General features: G+C 46.5%; 1 protein-coding gene across 3 annotated transcripts in view; it reads right to left on the bottom strand.

The window, feature by feature from the left end:
• Window positions 1–12,010, bottom strand: part of PDZD2 (PDZ domain containing 2) — a 337,168-nt gene that overhangs the window by 74,574 nt on the left and 250,584 nt on the right. For all 3 annotated transcript variants that reach the window (XM_088476480.1, XM_088476481.1, XM_088476482.1), the window contains 5 exons: window positions 10,645–10,756; window positions 9,754–9,902; window positions 5,241–5,360; window positions 2,698–2,812; window positions 815–888 (listed from right to left, as the gene is read on the bottom strand). In XM_088476480.1, coding sequence (XP_088332606.1) covers window positions 815–888; window positions 2,698–2,812; window positions 5,241–5,360; window positions 9,754–9,902; window positions 10,645–10,756 — 570 coding nt within the window. The remainder of the gene's footprint in view (window positions 1–814; window positions 889–2,697; window positions 2,813–5,240; window positions 5,361–9,753; window positions 9,903–10,644; window positions 10,757–12,010) is intronic.

The raw sequence follows: 12,010 nt of genomic DNA, 5'->3' as shown, positions 1-12,010 counted from the left end.
GTGTAAAAGGGGTATAATATACACGTGTCCTCATACACATCGCCTTTTTGCACCATATGGTGCGAGATGCATGGACTTAGATGTTCCGTCACAGGTAGCGATTCACAGACGTTTGTACTTATTTCTGAATTTAGCGTTTTTGTCGTATCGTTTGCTGTATCCGAAGTCTCTTACAGTGTCCTGGCCACTTAGGGTTATTATCTATGCTGCAACTGAGATGGTCTAAAGCGGCATATTAATCTCAACGCCGAGTGGCGCAATGCATGACGCGGCTCACTCGTATCTGACCTCAGCCTTTTTTACGGGTGGCGCACAGCAGCTGCAATGCTGTGGATTGTACTTTTCTAGCATTAGTGATGGGCATAAGACTGTACAATACCTTGCGGCAGGACGCACGCCGCGGTTGAGTCCATGGCACGCCAAATAGCCCCGTTGATGTTAGGTGTAAGGGGACACATCCATATATAAACACTGGATGCCTCTGTAAAGCCGCGATGTATGCGAATACTGAATCGCGGGCCGGCCTTTGTGATGCCTCGTACAGACTGCATTTGGAATAAGTCTGAAAGGCCGACACTTATCTTATCTGAGCTCTTTATGTAATGATTGATAACCAGTTTATCAACATCAGCTAAATATAGAATGTCTGTCTGTTAACCTTTTACATAATCACAACCACTCCATTACCCCCTCATACACTTCGGAAGGCTGCAAAGTATAAAAGGGCTGAGATAAGTGATATCTTTAGGCCCAGAGCAGACAGCACAGACAGGACATTAGCACATTGTATAATCCCAGCTGACTTTCCAGATACCTTAAATGTCTGAATAGCTTCTTGGTGTGTCAGCCCTTGCAGTGACTCTCCGTTCACTTCCAGGAGTTCATCCCCTGTTAATAAAACACAAATATTAACGTAGGACATACGGAAGAACACACATGAAAAAAAAACAAACAATATACCTTGACGCAGGTAAAGAAGTTTTTGGTAAAAATTTAACAAGTTAAATTGATTGTAACAGGGAGGGACTAAAGAAGAAAACCAGTAATTACTGACAAGAAAATGGTTCATGTTAGTGGTGACTTAATATACAGATATATCCGTATGTGAGCGTTACGCGCAGAAGGCTTAGAAGACCCGTGAACCAGGCGAATGACTGAGCTCCTCGCCAGCGTCTCCCTTATCTGGGTCACATGAGTGATGCGGACAGGCTTCACCAAATGGCATTAAATGATATATTTCCTTCTCTGATCAGATCAGGGAGGACAGATGAATTTAAATGTCCTCGGCTGGAATAAATACGGGAATTATGTAGGTCAGGATCCACTAGCTGCTTGCAGAGCAAACTGGATTTAGTGAAGCACGTTATTCACTGTACTTTAAAGTAAAATATTAACTCTGTGGTTGCTTGTATCAATGTGAGAGTTCCAGGGCAGCACTGTATCAGCTCAGTATGTAGTGCAGGCACACGCCTCGGGCACCCATGCTCAGTATGTAGTGCAGGCACACTCCTCGGGCACCCATGCTCAGTATGTAGTGCAGGCACACGCCTCGGGCACCCATGCTTAGAATGTAGTACAGGCACACGCCTTGGGCACCCATGCTCAGTATGTAGTGCAGGCACACGCCTCGGGCACCCATGCTCAGTGTGTAGTGCAGGCACACGCCTGGGGCACCCATGCTCAGTATGTAGTGCAGGCACACGCCTCGGGCACCCATGCTCAGTATGTAGTGCAGGCACACGCCTCGGGCACCCATGCTCAGTATGTAGTGCAGGCACACCCCTCGGGCACCCATGCTCAGTATGTAGTGCAGGCACACCCCTCGGGCACCCATGCTCAGTATGTAGTGCAGGGACACGCCTCGGGCACCCATGCTCAGTATGTAGTGCAGGGACACGCCTCGGGTACCCATGCTCAGTATGTAGTGCAGGGACACACCTCGGGTACCCATGCTCAGTATGTAGTGCAGGCACACGCCTCAGGCACCCATGCTCAGTATGTAGTGCAGGCACACGCCTCGGGTACCCATGCTCAGTATGTAGTGCAGGCACACGCCTCAGGCACCCATGCTCAGTATGTAGTGCAGGCACACGCCTCGGGCATCCATGCTTAGAATGTAGTGCAGGCACACGCCTCGGGCACCCATGCTCAGTATGTAGTGCAGGCACACGCCTCGGGCACCCATGCTTAGAATGTAGTGCAGGCACACGCCTGGGGCACCCATGCTCAGTATGTAGTGCAGGCACACGCCTCGGGCACCCATGCTCAGTATGTAGTGCAGGCACACGCCTCGGGCACCCATGCTCAGTATGTAGTGCAGGCACACGCCTCGGGCACCCATGCTCAGTATGTAGTGCAGGCACACGCCTCGGGCACCCATGCTCAGTATGTAGTGCAGGCACACGCCTCGGGTACCCATGCTCAGTATGTAGTGCAGGCACACTCCTTGGGCACCCATGCTCAGTATGTAGTACAGGCACACTCCTCGGGTACCCATGCTCAGTATGTGGTGCAGGCACACTCCTTGGGCACCCATGCTCAGTATGTAGTGCAGGCACACTCCTCGGGTACCCAAGCTCAGTATGTAGTTCAGGCACACGCCTCGGGCACCCATGCTCAGTATGTAGTGCAGGCACACACCTCGGGCACCCATGCTTAGAATGCCTCCCGTTCTCCCCCATCCCTGCCCACTCGTACCTTCTTTTAGTCGCCCGTCCGCAGCTGCAGCTCCATTTGAGAAAATCGTCTTTACAAAGATCCCCATCCGGCCTCTGGCAGAATCCTGACCCCCAACAATGCTGAACCCGAGGCCCTGATAACAAGAGACCATTATCGCACTACGTTCATCTTACAGCATTACACGTCACAATTAGGTCTTCATTCATAGGGATCTGTACCCAAAACACGTTCCTGTCTCACACAACTTCAATCCATATTTAGCTCATATTCGCTGACTTTGTACCTGCGCCCCCGGGGTGCTGAGGGGAAGGGCATGGCATTGTATATTTCACAACATTGTTCTCTTGTGGGCAGGTCCATAATGTCATGATTCACCTTGAATCACGTCAACAAACCAATGGCCTTGCCCCCTTAAGGGAGAGTAGGCAAACACACTTTAGTTTAGTTTCTGGCAAGGTCACTGAAATGTATTAAAGATACACGAGGTGACCATATTGCTTGCCTGTAAATCTATGAAAAAACTGATGTAACTTCTTGTTACCAGAATAATCTACTGCTCACACCAATGACTGATATTCTTCTTTTTGCACTGTTGTCCTCTAGGCCAAAAGCTGGACATACACTGCCAGATAACCCGGCAGGGGAGGGGAGTGGCCGACTGGCTGGTAGTTGGAGCTCCTCCATACGCTGCACCCGAGATAGAGACTATGGCCCTGATTCAGAGCCGCTCGCAAAAAGCGAGCGCTCGCTCTGAATCAGGGTGGCGGCTTTTTTTTAATAAACCGGCCTCCTGGCCGCTCGCTAAGCTGTGGGTGACCACCCACAGCTTTTGTGAGCGTCCAGGTGATGGTCGCGACCATCGGGCTTGCGACGAGACCCTTGTGGTAGGGTCTCGTCTGCCACAAGCCCCAGTGAGCTTCCTGCTCTAATAGAGCCGGAAGCTCACTACTGACATCACTAGTGATGTCAGTAGGGCCGCCCTCAAACGGCAGGCGCTCCTTGGGGAAAGCCTCCGTTTGGCCACCCCCCCCTCCCCGCCTACAAAACGGGGCGAGCTGTCGATCAACATCGACAGCCGCCCCGTTTGTAGCGAGCCCCCAGGAGCGAGTGAATTTCCCGTGCACAATGCCCCACCATCGACCCGCTTGCGAGCACATAGCACTTGCGAACGGGTCTGAATCAGGCCCTATCTCCGTTTATAGCCTGAAGTTGTCTGAACGATGGTCCCGGTGGATCGTACATACACTGAACAACAAAAATTTGGATACCTTCAAGTAATAGGAAACTTAGCCACAGCAATATCGAAACATTGTAGAAGCTGACACAGGCAAACATTCTAGGTGTTCACTCCGCGACAATTCTAGAATATTCCCCCTCCATATATAAGTGATCGACCACCCAACCAGCAGTCAGTTGACAGTTGTCTATTGTGTTTTTCTTGTTTCTCTTCCATGTATTTCAAAAGCTGAAGCCAATCTAGCAAATCCGATTGGATCAGCACCATAAATGTAGCCCTGAACCAGTCATTCAGTTGGCTGATGTTCACGATTATTGAGCAGTTTATGTCCAGCTTTACTCATTAGCTGCCAGATGCATGAAATATGGGCATAGATACTGTAGTTAGATTTTGATTGCATAATATGAGGCTGCTATAGTATATCCAAGCAGCGTACACTTCTTCATGGGAATTATTAGAAACTGTGACATCTGCAGTCAGTTAAAATATTCTAAAATAGTAGGAACATTGGGTCATAAAATTATCTTTAATTATCTACAAAACACATGCTTTTTTAATCATAAGGCAACACATTGCAACATTCAATAATATTTCAGTAACCATTTAAAAAAAAAAAAATACCATCAATATAGCGTGCCTTTAACTATTGCTGTCTTTTTACATTTTATGGTTCATAAAGCATTGCTGATGTTTATTATACAGCTTGTGCAGGGACCTCCAGACTCACAGAGTCATCTAGGAGTATAAACAACGCAAACAGCAGGATTCAAATAAAAAGAGAAGTTTCCAATTAGATTTTGAAATGTGCTCCTCTCCCTGCAGGGGACTGTGTACATGTACATCAGTAGAAAACAGTTGGCCAAAGCTCTGAATGTTCTGAATGTCAAGTAAGAAACAGATATAGAGTAATTTCCTATTTTCTGGGGGTAATTTACAGTGTAAAATATAACCAGACCTCATCACTCTTAATCTTGCCCAATTTCAGTGACAATGGCGCTTCTAAGAGCTTTCGCACAGCAGAAAAGTCCTGAGTGATAAATAACTCTGGTGTGAACTGTAAAAACACTTCTCGGAAAGCTGCGCTGACAGTGCCGCGGTAATTAAGGAGGCCCGCAGTTACGGGATGTATTATTAAGGCATGGTAGCTGAGTATATAAGTTATGAGATGTGTAGGAAAGGGAGCATATGAATAACAATAAAAACCCTGCCGCTCTGCAAACTGGTGGACTGGATCCCTGCTTTGAAGAAGTTACACGTTCCATTAGAAACCTTTTATTCCCGGAGGAATCCTTTAGCAGAAGCTATTCCCTCAGTACAGATTTACCTTCCCTTGGCCTTTCATTAAGACGATATTGGAGATGATGGATGGCTGTGCGAACCTCCAGGGGGACTCCACCTGCGCTGCGCTTAGAGACCTTGCCGTTTTCTTCACGAAAGCGTATTCCTAGTGAAAGAGATTAAGGGGTTTCTTAATGCAAGAAGAAGTCACATCGGAAAAAAATGTTCCTACAGAGAGAGGCTGTTATTCTAGTAATTATACGCAGTAGACTACATATAATTACTAAGCAAATGTCATTAGGAAGGATGGACAGAAATTGTCTAATTAAGGACAGCATTTCCCCACATTTATATCCATGGGTAAAATTTACTAAGTGGCGGGTTCTAAACCCCGGTGGTTTGGCAGCGATTTTGCTATCCTCAGATTTACTAAGGCCAAAACCGCTGCAAAACCACCGTCAAAACAAATGATAGAATAGAATAGAACAGGGTTATCGTTTAGAAAGCGCCATCAAACCACTGGTCTTTAGAACCCGTCGCTTACTAAATTTTGCCCATGCTGTTAATATGAGTCTCCCAACATTTTAGAAAACTGGTAAACACAGGATTGCACAGTGTGATTGCCACATCACCCCCAACCTGGACTAAGAGCCCACCCCTTTTTCCGGCACATTTTCCGACTAGACCTTGACACTTAGTCTATTGCACCATGGGGGTCATTCAGACCCACTCGCGAGCGGCAGTACGCTCGCAAGTGGGTCGATGGTCCCCACAGCACATGCGCACGACGGAGGGAGCTCCGTTGTGCGCATGCGCGAGACCCAGCGAGCGAAGGACTTTCCATCGCTCCGGGTCTCGCACCAAAGGGGGCGTGCTGTCGATGTTTATTGACAGCACGCCCCCTTTGGTGGGCGTTCCGGGGGCGTGCCTGCCAGACGGAGGCGTTCCTATGGGAACGCCTACCGTCTGAAGCCGGCCCCACTGACATCACTAGTGATGTCAGTGGGAGTGATTTTGGCTCTGATAGAGCCAAAATCACTCCTGGCCTTGCGGTTGTGAAACCCGACCACAGGGTTTCACTCGCAAGTCCGATGGTCAAGACCATCGCAACCATCTTGTTGGACGCTCGTATATGCTGTGGGTGGTGACCCACAGCTATACGAGTGTCCAGGAGGACGCTCCATTTTAATGGAGGTGGGCCCTGATTCAGAGCGAGCGCTCTGGTCAGAGCGTCCGGCTCTGAATCAGGGCCCATGTTCCCAGCGATGCCTCTACTGCGCATGAGCAGATTTATTGAAAAACAGCAGTTGCACCATTTTCCCGGTGATTTCTGCAGTGCTGACGCAAGTATAATGTATGGGTACAGGGTGTGGGGCGTGGGTCTTCCTGGACCACACACCCTGCACCCATTATTGATACACCCATGATTGTTGGGTTACCACTGGATAACCCAGTTGGCACTATCAATAGCTTCTCCTGGCAATAGTCTCTGCTACTGCAGAAAGGGCCTATGTATCAAGTCTCTTCATGCTTGCCTACTGTTCTGGAATGTCTGGGAGACTCCCGAAATTGAGGGAGCTCTCCTGGACTCCCACTCACCAGCCACCAGGAACCGCTCACTACCCCAGAGAAGTGGGCGATCCATGGGGCTTGAAGACGCGTTTCACCGTGTTTCCCCCCCCCTCATGCTGCACTCAGCAAGGAATTGTGGCATTGTACAGCGGAAAGCTTGGTCATGATGATGTGATTCACATACCACACCCCCTACACCTCCCACCTGGGTCTCCCTCTCCTGCATCCCCCATTAACAGAAAGAATAGATAAAAAAAAAAAACAACAACAACTTATATTACATCTAATATTTATTTTTATATATAAAAGCTTGACCAGAACAGCAAACGTACTTCAGAGCAATAAGTATCCCTTATCATTCATAAGATAATGACTGTGACTGTATTCTGTAGTTTTTCTGAGAGCATTGGGGCAAATCAGCCTTATGGTGCCCATCCACTTAAAGACATGAAAACGACGGCACGGTTACGACATTGTAATCGTGCAGGCGTTTGTCAGTCTGTGATGAGCCTGCACTGAACGAGCAGTCGATCAGTGCAGGCTCATCATTCATCTGCTAACATGCTGAACCTGACGTTATCGTCAGGTTGACCAGCATGTTTGCCCGAGATGTCTAAACGACCAGCGGGAGCGCACATCGCTGGTCGTTTTAGACATTTTTCTTAACGATTTATGAACGATAACGATATAGTTATCGTTCAATCGCTCAATTTAATCGTCTAGTGGATGGGCACCTTTAAGAGGGGGTTGTTACTGTACATTATTGAAATTAGTGGAGAAAGAAACCGGATAGTCTGAGAACTTGAGCCAGGGGGAATAAAGCTTGAGTCTAGTTCTAGGATTAAAACTCAATGGAGACTCAGATTTATGTTAAGGTAATGTTAATATTTAGATTTTGAAGCTGAGTATTTATATTTCACTTTTGTTTTTTTAACTTGGCCGTTTATTTTTTGAAACTAAGAGACTCTCCTGTATGAAAAATAAGGGGTCTCTTGTGCATCAGGGGGCTGTGATAGAAGAATTTCTAGTGCCTCTCCTATCCAGCCCCCTTATGTGAAGGGATCAGGGAAATTGCCCCTCTACTGTAACAGCTCTACCTGGGGGCTTCTCTGCAACAATGGGACCGAAGTTACACAATTTCCTCTAAACAAAATATGATGTGATGATTTCCCAGCATTCTAATAATTTACGCTACTTACTCACAAATAATATTATTCAGTGCTACACAGACAACGATGTTTTTCCATTCCCAGACCTCCCAACAGCCCCGATCCCGAGGGGATGGTCCGGGAGGAGGGAGGTACATTGGTGCCCACAACTATTACACCTAGCAATTTGAAGAGCTAGACACACCCATAAGCTCTTCCGCACTGTGACCATGCTTCCTGACGGCTACGCCAATTTTACATCCATGGCCCGATTCAGACGTGTCCAATTTTGGGAGGATTGTGGCAGGCACACTTTAAGCTAGAGGTGGGTGAATCATTATTCCACACAAAATTAAACAGATGACAGAACCAATAAAACCCACTTCTGAGTTGTTAAGAAAAAAAAACAAAAAAAAATAATAAAAATAATTTAAAAAAATAAAAATAAAACACTACTGAGCCAAAGACTGAAGAGATGGCAAACTCGATAGGAGTTCATACACCACTAATCTTTGCTATACTACGTAGCTAACACAGTACAAAGGCACAATTGTAATACTAGTAGAGGGGAAAGAATAAAAACAACATTGCTATGCTAAGTGTAACATATTTATCACCGAAATGTGTTATTTTTCCCTTCACGGATTTCATTATGATACAGGGGTGAGGGGCTTACGGGTCTATGACTGTTATTAGAAACAGGTGAACCAGCCACATTGCAAAGAGGAAATCGTGTAACGGAAGCGGGGGAGGAGGGGGGTATGGGGGTGGCAGACATGTTTAAAGGGAGGGGCTTTATAACAGAGGAAAAGTTATTTGAGGCATTAAAAAATAAAAATAAAGGACGCCTTAAGGACTAGGTGTAAGACAGAAACAGAAGGTTTGAAAACACCAGATAATGATAAATGTATAAACTGAATGTTTTATAAGTGACATTTATTAAAGGACAAGTTTTTCTATAGGCTTCTAGTAGTACTAAAGCTACGTGTCCCCTGTACCAGGTTTTAGAACTGTGCATAAATTTGCCATTATAACACGTGACTTACATGAACGTGACCGGGATGACGTACATGAGGCCAAGAATGGCGCGTCCGAGCAAGAAATGAATTAGTGAGTAATTGTGATATCACAGCAAAGAAACAGTTCAAACAATATATAACTCATCAATGTGCACATATTATCGCTGCGACACTGATCAGCCGACTGCTTTGTATCCCCCCCCTTCTTATAAGAGAACACTTGGTTCGATGCAACATCTAGGCCATGGGTCTTCAACCTTTGGCCCTCCAGCTGCTGTGGAACTACACATCCCAGCATGCACTGCCACCGTTTTGATATAACAGCATGCTAAAACTGTGGCAGGGCATCCTGGGATCTGTAGTTCCACAGCAGCTGGAGGGCCAAAGGTTGAAGACCCATGATAGTCGTTCGTCTAACTACATGGCGACAAGTTATCAAGTGGCAATTTCCACGGCCAATTGGATGGTCGTAAACCTGACACCACAACATCATACTGTATTTTTGTCCCAACATTTTCATCTACCAGGATGGAACCAGTTGTGGGACGATAGATAAACAGGTAAGTGGTGAAACTAATGGGCTATAAATCTTTGTGACAAATGGCCTTTATTTAATAAAAACAACAACAACAAATCTCTTTCCTATATAACCGCAAACTTCATGACAACAACAAAATATAACAAAAAAGTTTGTGAGTAACAGAAGCGTCACCTGGAGAATAATAACCTAAATATTTATTTTATTCTGACCACTTTAAGGTCCACTAATCAGACAATGATAATGAGCATACATTACTTGATTACACTATAGATTCCTAACCTGTCGGGACCCCGAGGGTTCCAGATGCTGCGGCAGGGAATGTTTTCGCCCCCCACACGGTAGTTTGTCTCCTTTATCGATATAGGTGTCTCCGATAGCCACTGCCAGCTCGTCATCTTCACCCACAGATTCCAGGCGGCTGCCACTCCCTGCCACATACAGGATCATCAAATATATAGATATTTATGTATGTAATAATGGTCCCCTTACCGTGAGTAATTATATGTATAACAGGAGAACATTTTTGCAATAGTCATATTTATATATTCACGTTTTTTGTGCTTTCTGTAAAAAAAAAAAAAACTCTCTAAAGAGAGCGCATTTAGGGCTCGATTCAGACCCGCACGCTAGATGTGTATATACAAATTTCAGCAAGGCAAGCGATCGCACGGCAAGGCATTAGCACGCCCACTATGTCTTGGCGTGCGATCGCTCTGTGTATGCAGACGCCCACCAGCCTGACTTAAGACCCCCACTTGCGCATGTCATCTCCAGGATGCAACCATCGATACATCGAGTACCATCGGAAGCGAACGCAGCGCTTGTGGCTGACCATACCCTGCCGCAAGCACTGCGAGTGCTTCAGTGTGAAATACAACCAAGTGACGTGTACTATGACGCTGCCTCTTATGTATGCACGCCTCTGAAACGGCGTTAAGACGCTCAGGCACGCCTGCGTTCCCACCTCCACTCCCCCGTTTCTAGCGGCCAAGAGGAATTAGCAGCGACATTTGCATAAAGTCGCAGACGGGTGAACACCAATAGACGCTGTTGCGTGCGCTTTCGCTTGCATCACAGAATCAGCCCCTTAGTCTGACAATGCCTAAAATTGCCCAGCGTGACGGCTGTGAGCGTAACCAGCAGCAGCAGGGTTAACTCGTAACATTATACCTTGTGATCGGCTCCTGTACTTCAGAAGACTGGCGCCTAACGTCGGGCTCCGGCAGATTCCCTTGGTCTCCTCCTCCGTCACCTTCTCTTGAAAGTCGTCAGTTTCCGTCACCTTAAAATAAGAGGAAAAAAAAATGTTTAACTGCCGTCAGAGCTGGTACAGAGATCGGAAGCTGCGGCCCAGTTAAGTAAAATAATTATATACAACAATAAACATAAGATTCCACATTTATATTGTGGAATACCCAAAACAGAATACGAATATCACTTTCAGACAGGAAAAAAAGCCGAATTCCTGGCTTTTGCCTGACATTTGCGTGCCGGGTTGTTTTGTCAGTCCCTGCCGGTACCCCCCTACAGACAGAAGAGCAAATTACCGGGTCAAACATTTCCACCCGGTAATTTGCTGATCAACATGGTTGTTTCTTCTGTCTGAAAGGGTCAACCTGGTTCGAAATTCCCGGGTCTCCGACCCTGGTAAATTCCTGGGTCGAAGTCCCGAGATTTTCGACCTGTGTTGACCCTCTGAGACAGAAAAAGGACCCGTGTTGATCAGCAAATTACTGGGTTGAAATGTTTAACCCGGTAATTTGTTTTTCTGTCTGAAAGGGGTATTAGGCACCAGAAGAAGATACTCTGAAATAACAGGATGTTCTAGGTCAGGGGAACCTTTTTTCTGCCGAGGGCCATTTTGATATATATAACATTATTTGCAGGCTCGGTGCAGGCCATGCCCCCTCTGTGACATCACATGAGGCGGGGTCACAATCGCCGGTCATTATAGCAATGCCCGTAGCTTCCTAAGGATGCTCCAGGTGGTACTACTGCAGGGAGCCAGATGAGGCTAGTAGAAAGAAACTCAGAGGACCAGGGCCTTATAAGTTATAAGGCCCCCCAGGCCTGAGGTTCCCCATCCCTGTTCTAGGTGAACAATGAACTTTCGTCATAGAAATTGTTGTTGATGTTTAGAGGTTTCAGGTATTGTAAATAGGTGTAAAGTATTGTGGCGGCATGCTGCCAAAGCAATCAAAGGCGATGACTTTTGTAACATTGATAAATAAGCCCGAACATGTTAAAACGTTTTGGCGTTGCCCTCACACAATATACTACCATACAGTGCAATACAGTACTGTTAATATAAGTCTCTCAGTATTGCAAGTGAAAGTAGAACTAAAATAAAACCACATTGATAAGTTTAAAAGGAGGCTGCGCGCTGCCATCTGTCCATTCAGCTAGTTCACACGTTCCAAGTCACTGACTTGAATCATCCAACTACACTGTCAGCAGCAGTTTCCGTCTCTCTCAGGGCCTGATTCAGCAAGCAACGCAAAGGAGAGAACGCACGCACTTGGCCGATGTTTTTGTA

This window comes from Taudactylus pleione, unplaced genomic scaffold (assembly GCF_031769625.1).
Source record: "Taudactylus pleione unplaced genomic scaffold, aTauple2 ptg000189l, whole genome shotgun sequence".
NCBI lineage: Eukaryota > Metazoa > Chordata > Amphibia > Anura > Myobatrachidae > Taudactylus > Taudactylus pleione.
This window is presented reverse-complemented; position numbering and strand designations above follow the sequence as displayed.